The sequence below is a fragment of the Anopheles marshallii genome, chromosome 2 (assembly GCF_943734725.1).
Source record: "Anopheles marshallii chromosome 2, idAnoMarsDA_429_01, whole genome shotgun sequence".
Classification (NCBI taxonomy): domain Eukaryota; kingdom Metazoa; phylum Arthropoda; class Insecta; order Diptera; family Culicidae; genus Anopheles; species Anopheles marshallii.
The window spans coordinates 80,091,819-80,105,852 of record NC_071326.1 but is presented as its reverse complement, the minus strand read 5'-3'; the positions used below and the strand labels follow the sequence as shown (position 1 = coordinate 80,105,852).

General features: G+C 46.8%; 1 protein-coding gene and 1 pseudogene across 1 annotated transcript; both read right to left on the bottom strand.

Moving 5' to 3' along the window:
* Positions 1-2,116: 2,116 nt before the first annotated feature.
* On the bottom strand, positions 2,117-3,389 carry LOC128709176 (uncharacterized; annotated as a pseudogene).
* A 4,190-nt stretch (positions 3,390-7,579) lies between these two features.
* Positions 7,580-9,005, bottom strand: LOC128708669 (uncharacterized). Its single transcript, XM_053803648.1, has 3 exons — positions 8,602-9,005; positions 7,754-8,491; positions 7,580-7,673 (listed from the first exon to the last, which is right to left on the bottom strand). Exons 1-3 carry the CDS (start codon positions 9,003-9,005, stop codon positions 7,580-7,582), a joined length of 1,236 nt encoding a protein of 411 aa, XP_053659623.1.
* Positions 9,006-14,034: the final 5,029 nt, after the last annotated feature.

Here is a 14,034-nt window from a genome sequence, read left to right as displayed (position 1 = left end):
AAAGGATTGCAGGATATTCATGCGCTCAGCGCCGTTTGGCCGGCAATGCTCTCGCTCTCTTTTTTTCCGTGCCGTTTTTTTTTTCATGAGGTCATAGCCTGCCGCAGTGGAGCCTGGGGACCTGGGATCTCCAGGGCAGGTCGTAGGTGGCAGATCGGATCGGAACCTGCTTGCCTTCTTGCGGGGGTGTTTAAAGCCGTCACCGGTCGCCGGATGGGGTGCATAAGCGAGAAGACAATAGAAAAATAGTTCTGACTATACGCCGCTTTGGCGTTTTGTTGGATAACGTCCGTGAGCGGGACCGGTTTGTTGGACACTATGGGAACGATGGCTGACGAACCTCGTCCAATATGAGATTATTGTAGCACTGGCGCTTTTCCAATTAGCTTCACGCAATTGCATCGGAAGAAATTTGGTTCTGAAGCTTGGTTTATGTCTGCAGTTTGGTTTTGGCCCAAAAAACCTCAGGAAATTCCCAAGCTTTTTCGAAAAATCTTATCTTGGTTCTGGTTTTCGTATCGGACCATCTCAGTTCAGCAATCAAACGAACCTCTTTTTTAAGACATCTTGTTAGCTGCAGCTTTACTTTCTTCAGGTTTTGCGTCCAAACTTCATCAATTCCAACATCCACAGTGCATGTGGCGTGGAGTGGAGTGTGTGGGTCGTATTATATATGCACATCATCGGCAGCGGACCTTGTTTGGTGTAAGCGCGAATGCGAGCGAACGCGACAAACCAGAAGAAGTGGAGAAAGATGAAAAAACCACCCCTTGCATTAGGTATAAAAGCAACAACAAAAAATCACATAAATGAGCCTAATGCGACACAAAAAAAAACCGGCAAGTCGGAAACAGGCACCAGCAGCCTACGGATTGTGGAGTCCACGGCCCACAATTGTGCCAACCCGAGCGACCACATCATCGCGAATGAGTCAGACTCGTCTCGGCACGGTGCCAAAAGCGGATTTGGCTTCACACCACCACTGCGGTCCATGCGGGACCATTGGAGGTGTCCATGGCACAGACACACATGCGTGTGCGTGTGTGCGCCTGTCTGAATCGATTTGCTTTGCTTTGCTATTTTTATTATTTGCCGTTGGGTCGCGTAATCGCCTGAAAAATGACGAATAAATACATCGGGCGTTGCGGCAACGGCGAGTGTATGATGTGTGCAGCTCATTAGTGCTTAAGACCATATGCGGCGTGTGCCGGACATGCAACCCCCATTGCACATGTGTCGCTTTCGCGTGTGGTTCGATGGGGGGAAGGGCCGTATACATCCAGATATTCATGTAAATGGTTGGTAATTCCATCATACTTAAGCGATTATGGTGATAATGACTCTCTTTATAACGTTAAATGAGTAGATTTTCATTCTAGTATAGTATTTCGGTAAAGATGGCCAATTTGCGCACATCTGAGGCCATATAAAATAATTTGTCAGGTGTGAGGAGTCAAGAGTTCTTAAGGTATCAATTAGCTGATTGACCAACCAGGGGGTTTTACGGTTATAGAGGTTAATGGTGAAGATAGTTTCGTCTTGTTCGTCCCCCTGGCGTTCTTGAAAAAGACAATAATTGATGTTGCTTCTGGTTAGGATTTGAACTTCGGTCTTCGGTGTGCAAGACCGAATGCAAAGTAGATTGACCATATGATGTCTGCTCAATGGAAGAGATAAAATGTGTACTTAAACATCAAAGATTTTAACTGGCGTGCAATCTTCTCCTTTACTTTACCTCCTTTACCCAATTAATTGATATACACTAACGGATTTTAATATCTTTTATTTATAGTCGATTAAAAGTATACATCTATTCTATACGTTTCCCTGCTGTTTGACAGTTACAGACATTCGCCATCTATGCAGTAACAAAAATCAGCCAAATGATTTCAACCACAACTAATCAATGAACATCCAACTACCGCACCGGACGCCACGTAATAGGGGGCTAAAGAGAGAGAGAAAAAAAAAAGGCATCAAATTCTCCACCCAATGCTCCACATCCAAACGCTTCCCAGCTTGCAGTCACCTCAATGGTGCTTGCGGTACTTGCGACAAATCGTGGAATGCATTCGTTTTTCGGTTCGTTAAACGTTTGCGCACCCAGCGTTCGGCATTAGCGTTCCTGGCCATCGCCATCCGTGCCCGAATCGGCCGTATCATCGCCTTCCTCTAGCAGCAATTCGTTCGCGGCCGAGCGGAAGCCGGGAAACGGTTCGACATCGTTCGCGCTGGCCGGCGGTCTCGCCGTGGTCGTATTGGTGCTGACCGTCACATTGACGTTGAACGGGAAATTGGCGAACGTGGGCGTAAACAGTTGCCCCCTTACGGTGGCCTTCCGTTGCTCGTTGTAGCCCATCTTGTAGCCTTCGGGCCACGTCCGTACCTCGGACTCGCCGGTGCAGTTGGCGGGTTTGGCACCAGCGAGGAACTCGTGCTCGAAGGCACTGTTGTAGAGCAGTGTGCAGACACCGTGCGAACCCCACGGCGATAATGGTGCCGCCAGTTGATTGATCCCGCAATCACCCATAATCCAGTCCTGATGGCAGCTGGTTCTGTGCCGCGTGCCATAGTTCCGGCTGGTGTGAATGCACTGCACGTTCTTGGCGGCCGTCCGATGATTCGGTGCGTTTACGTCCGTGGTATCAAAACCGGTTCCAACGATGTCACACACTGTAAGAACGCACGGCAACTGTGTTAGTCTTCAGCAGGCCGTTATGTGGTTCCCCAATTCGTTACCATCTATTTCCTTCAGTTTGCGAGTGCCGTACTCTTTGGCTGCGGCCAGAACCATCTGCGCTCCGAAGCTGAATCCGTAGAGATAGCCATCATCCGGACTGAAGCCTTCCTGTTCCAAAAACTCCAGCTTCTGTCGGAGCACACCGTGGATGTCTTTGAAGTTACGGCGAAGTCGTGAGTACGTCGGCAACTGAGCAAACCGGTCATAGTTCATGCACATCACACAGCCTCCACGATGTTTGGTTAGATCTGAAAGCAAGAAGAGTTAGCACACTCCTACCCCTAGAACTCGTCCACTGTGCCACCGCTCACTTCGTATGAGATCCTGCACGAAGTACTTGTCACAGTCAATCTTCCACCCGAACACGACCACGGCAAACTTCGACCCCGGGTGACACTCTTTGTCGTACTCGTACGTGTTGTTTTCGGCCAGATTGTAGACGTGGACCAAATCGCCGGACGCGTTGTAGTAGTTGAAGAAGATGTTGTCCTGAAACCGATCGGCAGTCGCGCGCTGTCCGATCAGAACGATGGCCACTGCAATCGGCAGTGCCAGCTTCACGCACCATCTTGCAAACATCGCACTAACAAACGCACCGGAGCCGGTTGCCTTGGTTTCCGGAGTGTCTAAAGAAACTAAAACACATCATTGCCACAGCCGGGCGCTTTATACATTTTAGGTTGACCTAAATTCTTGATACAGCCCGCAAACACCTCTCCACGAAAGAGCTGATAGCCTTTTCGGCCTGGCCGGCCCAACGCAACAAGACATTAGGTGACAGTGTGCTCAGGGTGCTCAGGGAGAAACAAATAAAACCTTTTCCCGGGACGCACCCGTGTCCGAAAACCCCACCGGTGTATGATGGATCTTGTGATCCTCGGGTCTTCTTACTTGTCCCGTGCTGTTAGCTTGTTTGTTTGAGGTTCTTGCATCAGGTCCGTTGGAGTGAAAAGGTTCTGCTAGATGGGTACGATACGGTGTGTCTCATGCCATCATTAGCTTATCGTGCTGTGTCGATCGCAGTAAGCTTTCTCTCGGCAGAGAGGTATAGTTTCACCCATACTTTTAGGCCATTTTTTCTTTCGGTTTCGGTTGTTTGAAGTGAACCAAAAGAACACAAAAAAAGATCTTCAACCTATCCAAAACAAACCGGTAACAAGTTGATGGGGAGTTAAGATTTTATCCACACCAAAACAAAGGCCAGTGCCAGGCCAAGACGAGATGATAGAGAGTGTCCAACTCTCGGCCGTGTGGATTTTCACTGTCAAAACTAATCAAACCGGTTGTTGTTGTTGCTCGGGAGCACATAACGTTTATTTGTTTTGACATGATTGTTCGTTTGCACGGTGTGTCACAATGTCCACGGTGTCCAAAATGGACACATCTGGCCATCAAAAGCACGTGATGCTACACCGAGAGGATAGACTAGCGTGAAGCTTCATGATCTTATCAGAGAGCCTTCTCTATATCTCACTGCTTCTCTCTCTCACTCTCGCTCTCTCTCTCTGTCTTAATTTATGTACTTGGAAGATCAGAGGACTTCATAAGAGACACAAATCGAAATGAGATTCTATCCACAGCTTGCGGTGTATTACGACGAACATTGAACAACTTGCCCTCGGAGCCGTTCCACCCAAGCGCTATTCAAGCGCATATATTAAGCTCCTCTTATGCACACATTGACCCCAACAAACAACGGACAAATTTCCCATTCGCCACACACTAAACGCCGAATTATCTCGCAATAAAGCTTCATCATACGTGCGAGCATAAATCAATAAATGGTTGCGCAATAGAACGGAACCGAACTGGGCCTGCACAGTACAGATGAATCATGTTCATGGCATGCTTCGCTTGGTAGCGTAACCTTTTTGCCCCATTTTGCTTAGAACATGCATTCACGCACGTGGCACCACATTCGGCACTTTCTCTTTCCCTTTTGCGGGGAAAACCCCCCACAGGACACGGTCTACGAAAGTGAGCATTCTCGGTCACGCTCGCGACACAAATCAAAAACCCAGAACCAAGCAGAGAAAAGCTTCTGCCTTTGGTCTGGTGCTGTTGTACTGGGTGGTATATTGACGAGAACCTGGAACCTGGCCACACGATCGATATACACGGGAGGAGCAACGAAAGCCCCAAAAATGGCGACGAAAGATTGGGGCGCAGCAAAACAACGGCAAAAATACTTTTCCTTACCATTTCTGCCCTGGTCGCATGTGTGTGCGCGTGTCTTGGAGCCATATATTCGCCGCAAACCAAGGAGTTTGGCCAGAAATTTATTATCATTCTCCAAAAACCTACTTCCCAAGCAACTCCCCAACGGTACGGAGTGTCCGGGTTCGCAAAAACTCGCACTTGAAACCCACCATGCCTTTCTCGCGGCGAGAAAGGCAGCAGAAGCGATAAGAAATTGGGCAGCATTTTGGGTTCGCGTTCGGTGACGCGCGATTTTATCGACCAAACGGTTCAAACGAACTCTCTCTTTTTTTTCCACGAGGCCCGGGGTGGAGGGATACTGTTGACGTGTACGGGGTTTGACCATGCACCATGGCTTCTTTCACGAATTGGTGTAAAGGCGGAAGAAATTTTTAGTACACCACACTATATTTAAAACCAACCAATTCCTTTTCCTTTACGAGTCTCACTTGTGGGCCGGTGCTAAATGGTGTATATTGGACGGAGGACAGCTCCGTCATGCATAAGGCACTGTTTTTGGGTGACTTCTCCGAACCTTTACCAGTAAACAATAATACGTGTTGAGAAGAAGGAAATAACAAAAAGACTTATGTTAAACTGGACACCATCTTAAAAACAGTTCAATGATTATCTTAATATGAGGAGCTTAATAAGTTGTTAATTTCTAAATCTTCTAAATCGCCTAAATCTTCAAGATCGCAGGAATATCTGATAACAAAATTAACCTAACGCTAACCAAACACAGTGATCAATATTAAAGTTACAGTCGAAACAAGTAAAAAAAATTGTTTGGCATGATCTGAAAAGCTCAATTTCTCTGGACTATCTGATAAAAAATCCTAATCAAACCAATACACATTGAAGTTACCGTCAATAGAAGTAAAGACATTGCAATTGCGACTCAATATTTAATATTCGCATGTATTTTTTCTCTAAATATTGTTTTAATTAAATGATTTCCTAGAATCTTTGCCTAGAAGATCTTTATTTGACATACTAGTACTTGACAAAAGTCTTCTTGAATAGCTTAAGCATTTTTGTTGAATAGGCAAAATATTGATAAATTTCTAATCAAAATAAGCTAAATTAACTTTAAACCTTCGTTTTTTAGTCATAAATTTAAATGTTCAAATTGCAACTGGAAGATCTACGGAAGATCGTTCTCACGGCAAAAGCTTTATCTGGCCAAGTACCAGATTACAGTACCTTCAGAACAAGTGCACCTTAAGACAGAACGTCAGATGAAATGTTTAAAAGAATATAACTTTTTGTGTTTATTTAATAGTCACATCTACATACTGTAGAATATGCTAACTTCCTCGTGGGGATACTCTCAATCCAAAAATTGATGTAGTTCAGCTTTTTTATAAGAAATATAGAAATGTCCTTATTTTAGAACTTCAGAACTTAGCGATACAATTTCAAAAACCCTTAAAATCTCTGTGACATAAATTCCCCAACATAACATGAAACAATCATAGGTCGTGCGGTATTCGAGATTCGAACTCGCAACGATCCTAATGCTAATTCGGGCCAGTTCCAGCTGGCACTATTGCCCTCTGCTCGTCTATACGACGCCAAAGTGCCATTTTATATTTAAAAAGTATGATCGCTTAATTATACGTTCCCGGTGTTGGTTATACGACACGCCACGTTTAACGATCGTTGCGAAGCGAAACAAAAGAAAGCCGACGAATAGAAGCAACTTTTGCACTGCCAAAAACTGGTGCATTGGACAGTATTACTCCCTTTTCGCTAATCTGAACTACTTTTCCGCCCTCTTTCCGCGATTACCATCTAATGTTTACTGATCGTTACCGGTGCGAGGTGCCACAGGAATCCGTTTTTTCCACCGCTTCTCATAATGTTGCCAACTTCCGCAGGTGGTTGACGTTAAATCTGTGGCCGCCCCAAGCCGTCGTCGGTGGACAAGCGGTGGAAACACGATGGAAATGAGGCTTTCTAAACGCGTTTCGAGACCGAAACGGAACATAAAACGACAACAAAAAGCTACACGACGAGGCGGGGGGAGGGAGATCAAAAAATGGTTCCATAAAATTACCCCATTCCCGGTGGCTCACTAACCTTACCACTAGATGATCGTGTTATCGAACAAGCACACGGTATGACGTAGCGCAAAACGCACTACCGTAACCAATTTGGAAGAGCTCTTCGTTAGGGGGTAAAAATTGAAACCGATACTAAAAGTCATCGTAGTAGGCGAAAGGGACTCACACCACCGGCGTGGTGCAATATGGTGAATCGGTTACCGTACTAAATGTGAAGTAAAAAACGTTTCTTTTTCTGTTTTTATTTCAATCAATACTTAAAGGGTATTAAAATAAAACATGACCAATCTACTGAGGCCGACTCTTGACTTGAAAAAACTTCCAATAACTCCCCCGTGTCTTCGTGGGTTTGATTGAACAGGTTGGCCAACAACTCCACCACCGTTCGTCGGCAATGGTTGGAAGGTTTGGAATGGTAAAACGGAAACTCCTACACAACGAGGTGTAGATCATTAAATGCTTGGCACTGGGTCCTTAAATTGCCACCTGGGTTGGGTTGGGGGTGCTAGTTTTTTTTTAAAGTTTTTTCGTCTTGTCTTTGGGGTAGATCTCGCCGCCTCCGCCTCGGTTGTTAGAAGCCGTACTCGAATATGTTGTACGGGTTGGTAAACACCGTGTACGGGTACACGTCAGAAGTTTGGGCGAACAGTTCCCCGCGTACCTCGCTGTCGAAGAAAGCAAAACAAATGGAGCATTATACACTACATCTGGAAGCACTTCTCCAGTTCCGACCAGAGGTCACTACCTCTTTCGCGTTTCCATATAACCCATCCGGTAGTTGCGCGGGTAGGTCGCGATCTCGCTGAGCGATAGACACTCGAGCGGTTTCGGCTGGGCCAGGAACTGGTACTTAAACGCAAGGTTGTAAAACACCGGACAGAGTCCGTGCGATCCGAGCGGTGGCGGACCGGCCGCCGCCTGCCGCAACCCGCACTGTCCCATCCGCCAGTTTTGGTGGCATTTGTTCGGGAACTTGGTACCCTTGTCGATGCTCGTGTGCACACACTGGACATTTTTGGCCGCGTTACGGAAATCCATCTGCTTGAACGCCCGGTCACTGTCGAAGCCGGGCCCGGCCATGTCGCAGGTATCGATCGCTTCCAGCTCCTGGCCCCCGATCCGGCTGCCCACGTCCAGCGAGAGCTGAGCGCCAAAACTGAACCCGAACACGTACGTCCGCTCGAACTGGACGCCCTCGTACCGGAGCTGCAGCAGGAAGTGCAACAGTACGTCGCGGATGTCGCGGAACACGCCCACCAGCCCACCGTACCCACCGCTCGAGAAGGAGGAGTAGTCCATGCAGGCGACACAGCCACCCCGGTGAAGGTGCAGGTTCTCCCGCAGACTCAACACCCACGGCACTTCGTAGCAGTTCTCGCGCCATCCGTGCACGATCAGTGCGAACCGTTCGTCCGGTGAGCATTCCGTACCGTTCAGCAGCCGATCGTCCTCGACCAGTGTCGTCTGTTTCGTGAGGTTACCACTGTGGAGGAGGAGGGAGGGGTGAGCTTACACCGGTTGCGTCCTACACGAGCATTCACTTCACCAAAGCGCTCCAAAAAGGCCCACGCACCCTAAACCGCCGTGACTTACCCATGGTAGAACCGGAATATGATCTTTCCCTCGAACATGGACCTGCGCGAGGAGGGCTTCAGTGTGTCGAGTAGGGCGAAGGACGCAGGTTGTCTACGCACGTCCTCCGCCGAGCCCGCTACATTCATCTCGTAATCTTCACCTTTGCTCGTGTCCGGAACGGTCCCATTATTCTCCGACCCGGATCGGGCCTCATCCCGGTAGTCCGGGGAGAATTCGTTGTAAGCCTCATTGGAGGCGATCAGCGATCGCTGTCGCTGTTGGATCCGCTCCAAACGGCGCTCGCGGATGCGGCCCACCAGCCGGGCACCAAACTTACCATCCCGGGAGGGTTCGGCTAGCGGCAAACCTAACAGTACTAGTGCGATCACCGACACGGTTGTGCAGCCACGACGGGCAAACATCTTCCCACCCGGCACGGTTCGGCGTTACTGAATCGAAATGTATGCACATATCAATCAATGGACCAGTGCGACCCGCGCGAGAAGCCTCCTGCGAGCCGTTGGCCCAAAAGTCGCTGGTACTCACACAGGCGCGCGCGCGAACCTTTTTCACTTCGATAAACCGATTGGTTTTTTTCTTTTTTGGGGGGAAGGCTACTATCAGACAACGCACCCGGAGACCTCTTGGGGACTTGGGGTGCTGTACGCGAGCGAACACCGTGGTGCATTTCACCAGCCGCACGATGCTGCCGGCGAAGATGGCCGGGTGTGTGTTTGTGCGAGAGTTGGCTGGTACGCGAGACCTAGTTTGGCGAATCAGTCAACCGGCACCGGGCGTACGGTTTTCTGGTGAACGGGGTAGGGTGCTCTCACGGAATTCTTCACCCTTCACCGGAACGTCTTCCGCAAAAAGAAAAAAAACCCAGGCAGTGCCGGGAGCCGGTTCGAGAGTCGATGGCCTTATTGTTTTGGGTTGTTGTTTTTTCGGGCGAAGGTTCGGCTGAGGATCGCTCCGGCGACAGGTTTCTCCTTTCCCGTGGGGGATGACGACACACTCCGATATCCGAGTCTTCCTGCTGTAAGCTTTTACCTGTTACGCTGTTGACTAATTTATTGTTACGGCCTATCGCGGCGCGGTAGGAAATATGGCTACAACGAAGGCTAAGAAATCACAACCACCAACTCCACCAAGAACCCGCGTGTCACGCCCAGGAAATGGGCAACTCGCACTCGTAACATCGGGACAGATAACTATTCACCCTCTCCACAGCAAGAAGGTGTGAGGTGTGCTTCTTACAACGCTGCTAATTGCCTTTTCCAATAAGCGCAAAACGCAAATATTGGCTGCGTCAAGTCGAAACGATGACTACGGCCCATGATCGAGTTTGTGTAGGTTCAGTAGCCCGATCCGATTCGACGGTGCATTATGTGGGATTGCTTTCTAGCCGCTTGCGAGTTGTCAAGGAAACATGGAAATGATCTGTCTGAGCGTTATAAAATTTGAATATATTAGTATGAACGGTATCCGTTCGCATTGGGGGCCTTCCAGTAGACATTAGCACGTCGTTAAACTGATCGTTACAACGACCGTTAGAGGGAGGGTTGTGTCCGTGTTGGCTGGCTATAACAATGATATGTTTGGTTTGGTTTGTAAGGTTTGATCGAATAGTCGCATTTGATATTAGCATAACTGCATTATTATATTTTCATGTGATTTTAATGGTTTTATTTAGAATTCCTTAGCTCCAATGGGGCTGGTATCGAACTGCGAACTGCGAGGGAAATGTCCACTTTATAATCCAACTATACAGAGCCTTCCAAAAAGCTATCAATCTGAGTAACTCCTCCTGTGCCGTTCAAGAAGGATGACAGACTGAGCTTTACTATCTTCCCTGCCATCATAGTGCTGATTGTACAAGATCCACTGCTTTTGACGATGGATGGGATGAAGTGGAAGTTGAGAGAGTCAGATATGCTTGCGAAATACTCAGAATTTCACCAAGAATTAGCCTTAAGCATTAAACTGGCGATAAATGCGCCACAGACGAAGTCAAGGTACTTACCGGTCTGTGGTAAGGGCCTCACTATGAAGCAGATTATTTGTGGACGATGATCTCGATGAAGAATATTTAAGATCCGATAACAAGAACCCTTATCAACCTTAGCTTCAGATCAGATCAAAAACAACTTAAGAGTTGAAGCTCTGGTCTGATAGTCGTTAGTCATGTACAGTTCCCGGGAGGAGTTCGTCAGAGATTTGTTGGTGAATAGGAGGACACATAAAAGTCGCAGCCAGGGATGATGTAGTCTAGTAACAGTGTAGATCAGTTGTCAAAATTACCATTCCGCTTAAAGTTATCAAGGGACTTGCTCCGCTACTGCTCTGAGAGGTCATGAATATTCTGGAAGTCAATTTATGACTTAAGTGACTCCTCACGTACAACATTTGCATGAAAGACTCTTTTCAACACATTCATCAGGCACAGATACTAGCGAAGAGTGTTTCCTTGAAATGGATTGGTTTCATCCCGACGAGATCAATAGCGAGAGAACCAAGATAAAATCCAATGCTGAGGCAATGCCTCCTCCGTTAATGTAAACATGGTGTCAGATGGTTGAATAAGAAAAATTATCATTATGTAATACAACAAAATATTGACTACTGCTATGAATACCATTTGATAGACATTTTAAAAGCAATTAAATGACCCAGTACTTTGATTCTATCCTTTCCGGCTATGTAACGTGTCGCCATCTCTGAACAAACACCTGTACTAAAAAGTTTAATTAGCGTTTTGCTTGTCGTGATGTAGCGTGCGATTTATGAGTTGACCAAAAACTATGACCAGTACAGAGTTCATTTTTTTTATTTCCGTGAGAACGGCCTTAAATCTTGACAGAGTAAATATTTGTTAGACGTACAATAATCCTTCTCCAAATTTGCACCCAGATGTATGCAGTATCAGGATGACAACCTGATTATATTTCTCCGACCTGCTTTTGGAACGATTTGTATGTACTAAACGACATTACATCGTACCCTGTACAGTTCTATTTCACGTCAGTAGTCGGACACCTTCGTGTCCCCTAATTACGCTAATTACAGTCACGCTTAGATTTCCTTAGTGGTTTATCATATATCCACACGCGTTCCCATGAGTTACGCCTCAAAGCAAGTAAATTATTGCCTTACGGCCTGCTGTGGGAAGCATAAAATAAGCTGCCGCCACAAATGTCCCTTCGATTCCTCTATCGGCAGCGTATCTAGTCACCATCAATGACCTCAATTCACGTGTGCAAACATCTGGCAGTTGGACAAAACTTCGTAATCGGACGGTATCATCCATCGCTTGTTCTCCCGTCCGCTCGACGAGCAGACACTGATTGGCACGGCGCCAGAGTGCGCCCGTCCCGCGCCCATACAGCACACGTGACGGGACGTGAAGAAGCCTCCAACCTCACGACCCACGACCTCGCGCACCGAAAAGGTACCGAAAAGTGGCCGAAAAAAGAACGTTACATAAATCAAGCGCGACATCCTTCGTAAGTGTTCCTGTGCGGACCCGCAGGGCGACGGTGTGGAGTCGTGGATGGGAGGGGGGGGGGGGGGGGTGGGGTACCACGGCGTAAAAAACGGCGTACTAAATCCCCCAGACGCATACGGGTCGCATTACCCCAAGCAAACCATGGTCCAGCACCGTAATGACCCTGACGCCCCCGGACTGCACTGCCAACCTTTAGAGCAGTGTTGGATTAAGTGTATGCGTGGGTGACGCATGTCGGCGTACACGCGGTTTGGCTTTGGGGAGGCGAAATTGGCGAGTCGCATTCGCCGTGCGACTAACGATCCTGATCGATCGAGCGGTAATGATCAGCGCTGTGTGGGGAAAGAAGGGGTTATAGTGTGTGATCGACAGGTTGAAATATGGCTGCGTTCGGAATGTCATTCATAAGTGCAAGCAGGCCATGACTAGGCGCTAGAGGGAGTTGAGTGATCGGTATTGAAAAAATAAAGTACAGTTAAGAGATGTTGGAAAGGATGTACATTAAAAGCATTTTCATGTAGAAAGTCTTAACAGATAGGCGGCGTAATTAGTGCACGGCATCTTAAAGTAATCTGTAATCTGTTGGGTGATTCTGATTAGATTCATGGATCTGTATTAAGGTTTAATCTAAATAGATGACTTTGAATTTATGTTATGAAGATGTAGGGTATTCCGGCAGATTTCAACGAATGATGCAGCTTTAAAGAAATTATAACGAATAGTTCTATACATATCAAAACCTCAAGTACATAACTAAAGAGTTTAATAATTTCAATTATAAAAAATAATTGCGCTCAAGAATTGTTAATTTTGCAATATTGTAATATCTGTCAACTAGGGTAAAAGAATTTATAATTCTTGAATTGTTTCTAGATGATTTGAGAGTCAATTCATAATTCGAATGACCCTTTGCTTTATATAAATTATTTTATAAATGATTCCCTTCAAAAGATGACTCTAAGCACTAGTTATTGGAGAAAAGCTTTTTAATCATGTATTTAGTGATTCAATGGAGACGGTGGTGTATTGGTAGCGGCGTCGGTCTTTACACGACAGGACCGGTCCAAAATACCATCCGAACCAATCCTCCGTAGCAAGGATTGACTATCTGGCTACGTGGAAAAATAAGTATAGTAAGCCAAAAATGACAGGCAAGACCTGAATGAGAGGCAAGAGAGAGAGAGGGAGAGAGAGAGATAGATGATCTTGCATCTTGAGTAGGCATTGCTATTCATACATGATTTAAGTGCTATTTAAACACTATAAGACGATTATGTTATAGACAGCAATTGGAAGCCATTTTGATACAAGTTTATATGATAGTAGACCTATATCTATGAACGTGAGAAACTACCTTACGCCATCATACACCACCGCAAAAGATGACTTCAGCGATGCACAATTATATCATATCCCAAACGGACTTTTCCCCTTTTATGGCCAGAAAGCTGGAACGGAATTGTGACCAACTTTAGCCCAACGGTTGGCGTGGGTGGCGACCATTTCGTTTTGGCAATCGTCCGCACCGGGTACTGCTGGACGTTATTATAAAATCAAGATGCGATCCAAAACTTCCACCGCAACTGTCCGTCCCGTTTTCCGCCACGACGGGGTGAAATTCGCCGAGAAACACTTGGCAGTTTTTTATGGGTACGAAAGTGTGTGGTACTCGCCCGTCCTGTTCTGGACCATTTCCGCCCCCGTAATGGGTCACATCTAGTGGTACATTTTGGGTGGAAGCTCTGGTGCGCCAGGTTTGGTAATGAGAATGATATCATAGTTGCTTCATCATTTCGCTCCGAAATAGGATTTGGAGCGGTAGTGAATGTGCGCATTGGGTAGGGTTCAAAGAAGCTAACGAACGAACCAAATGGGTGACGATTACTCGAGCGAGGAGGCGCGAATTAAGGAACGTTGTTGTGGTAAGAACGGCCGGTGCAATTGCT

Coding starts and splice junctions, on each gene's coding strand:
- LOC128708669 (XM_053803648.1), bottom strand. CDS start 9,005: ATGTTTGCCCGTCGTGGCTGCACAACCGTGTCGGTGATCGCACTAGTA. Junction 8,492..8,601: donor ATATTCCGGTTCTACCATGG/GTAAGTCACGGC, acceptor CCTCCTCCACAG/TGGTAACCTCACGAAACAGA. Junction 7,674..7,753: donor TATATGGAAACGCGAAAGAG/GTAGTGACCTCT, acceptor TTTCTTCGACAG/CGAGGTACGCGGGGAACTGT.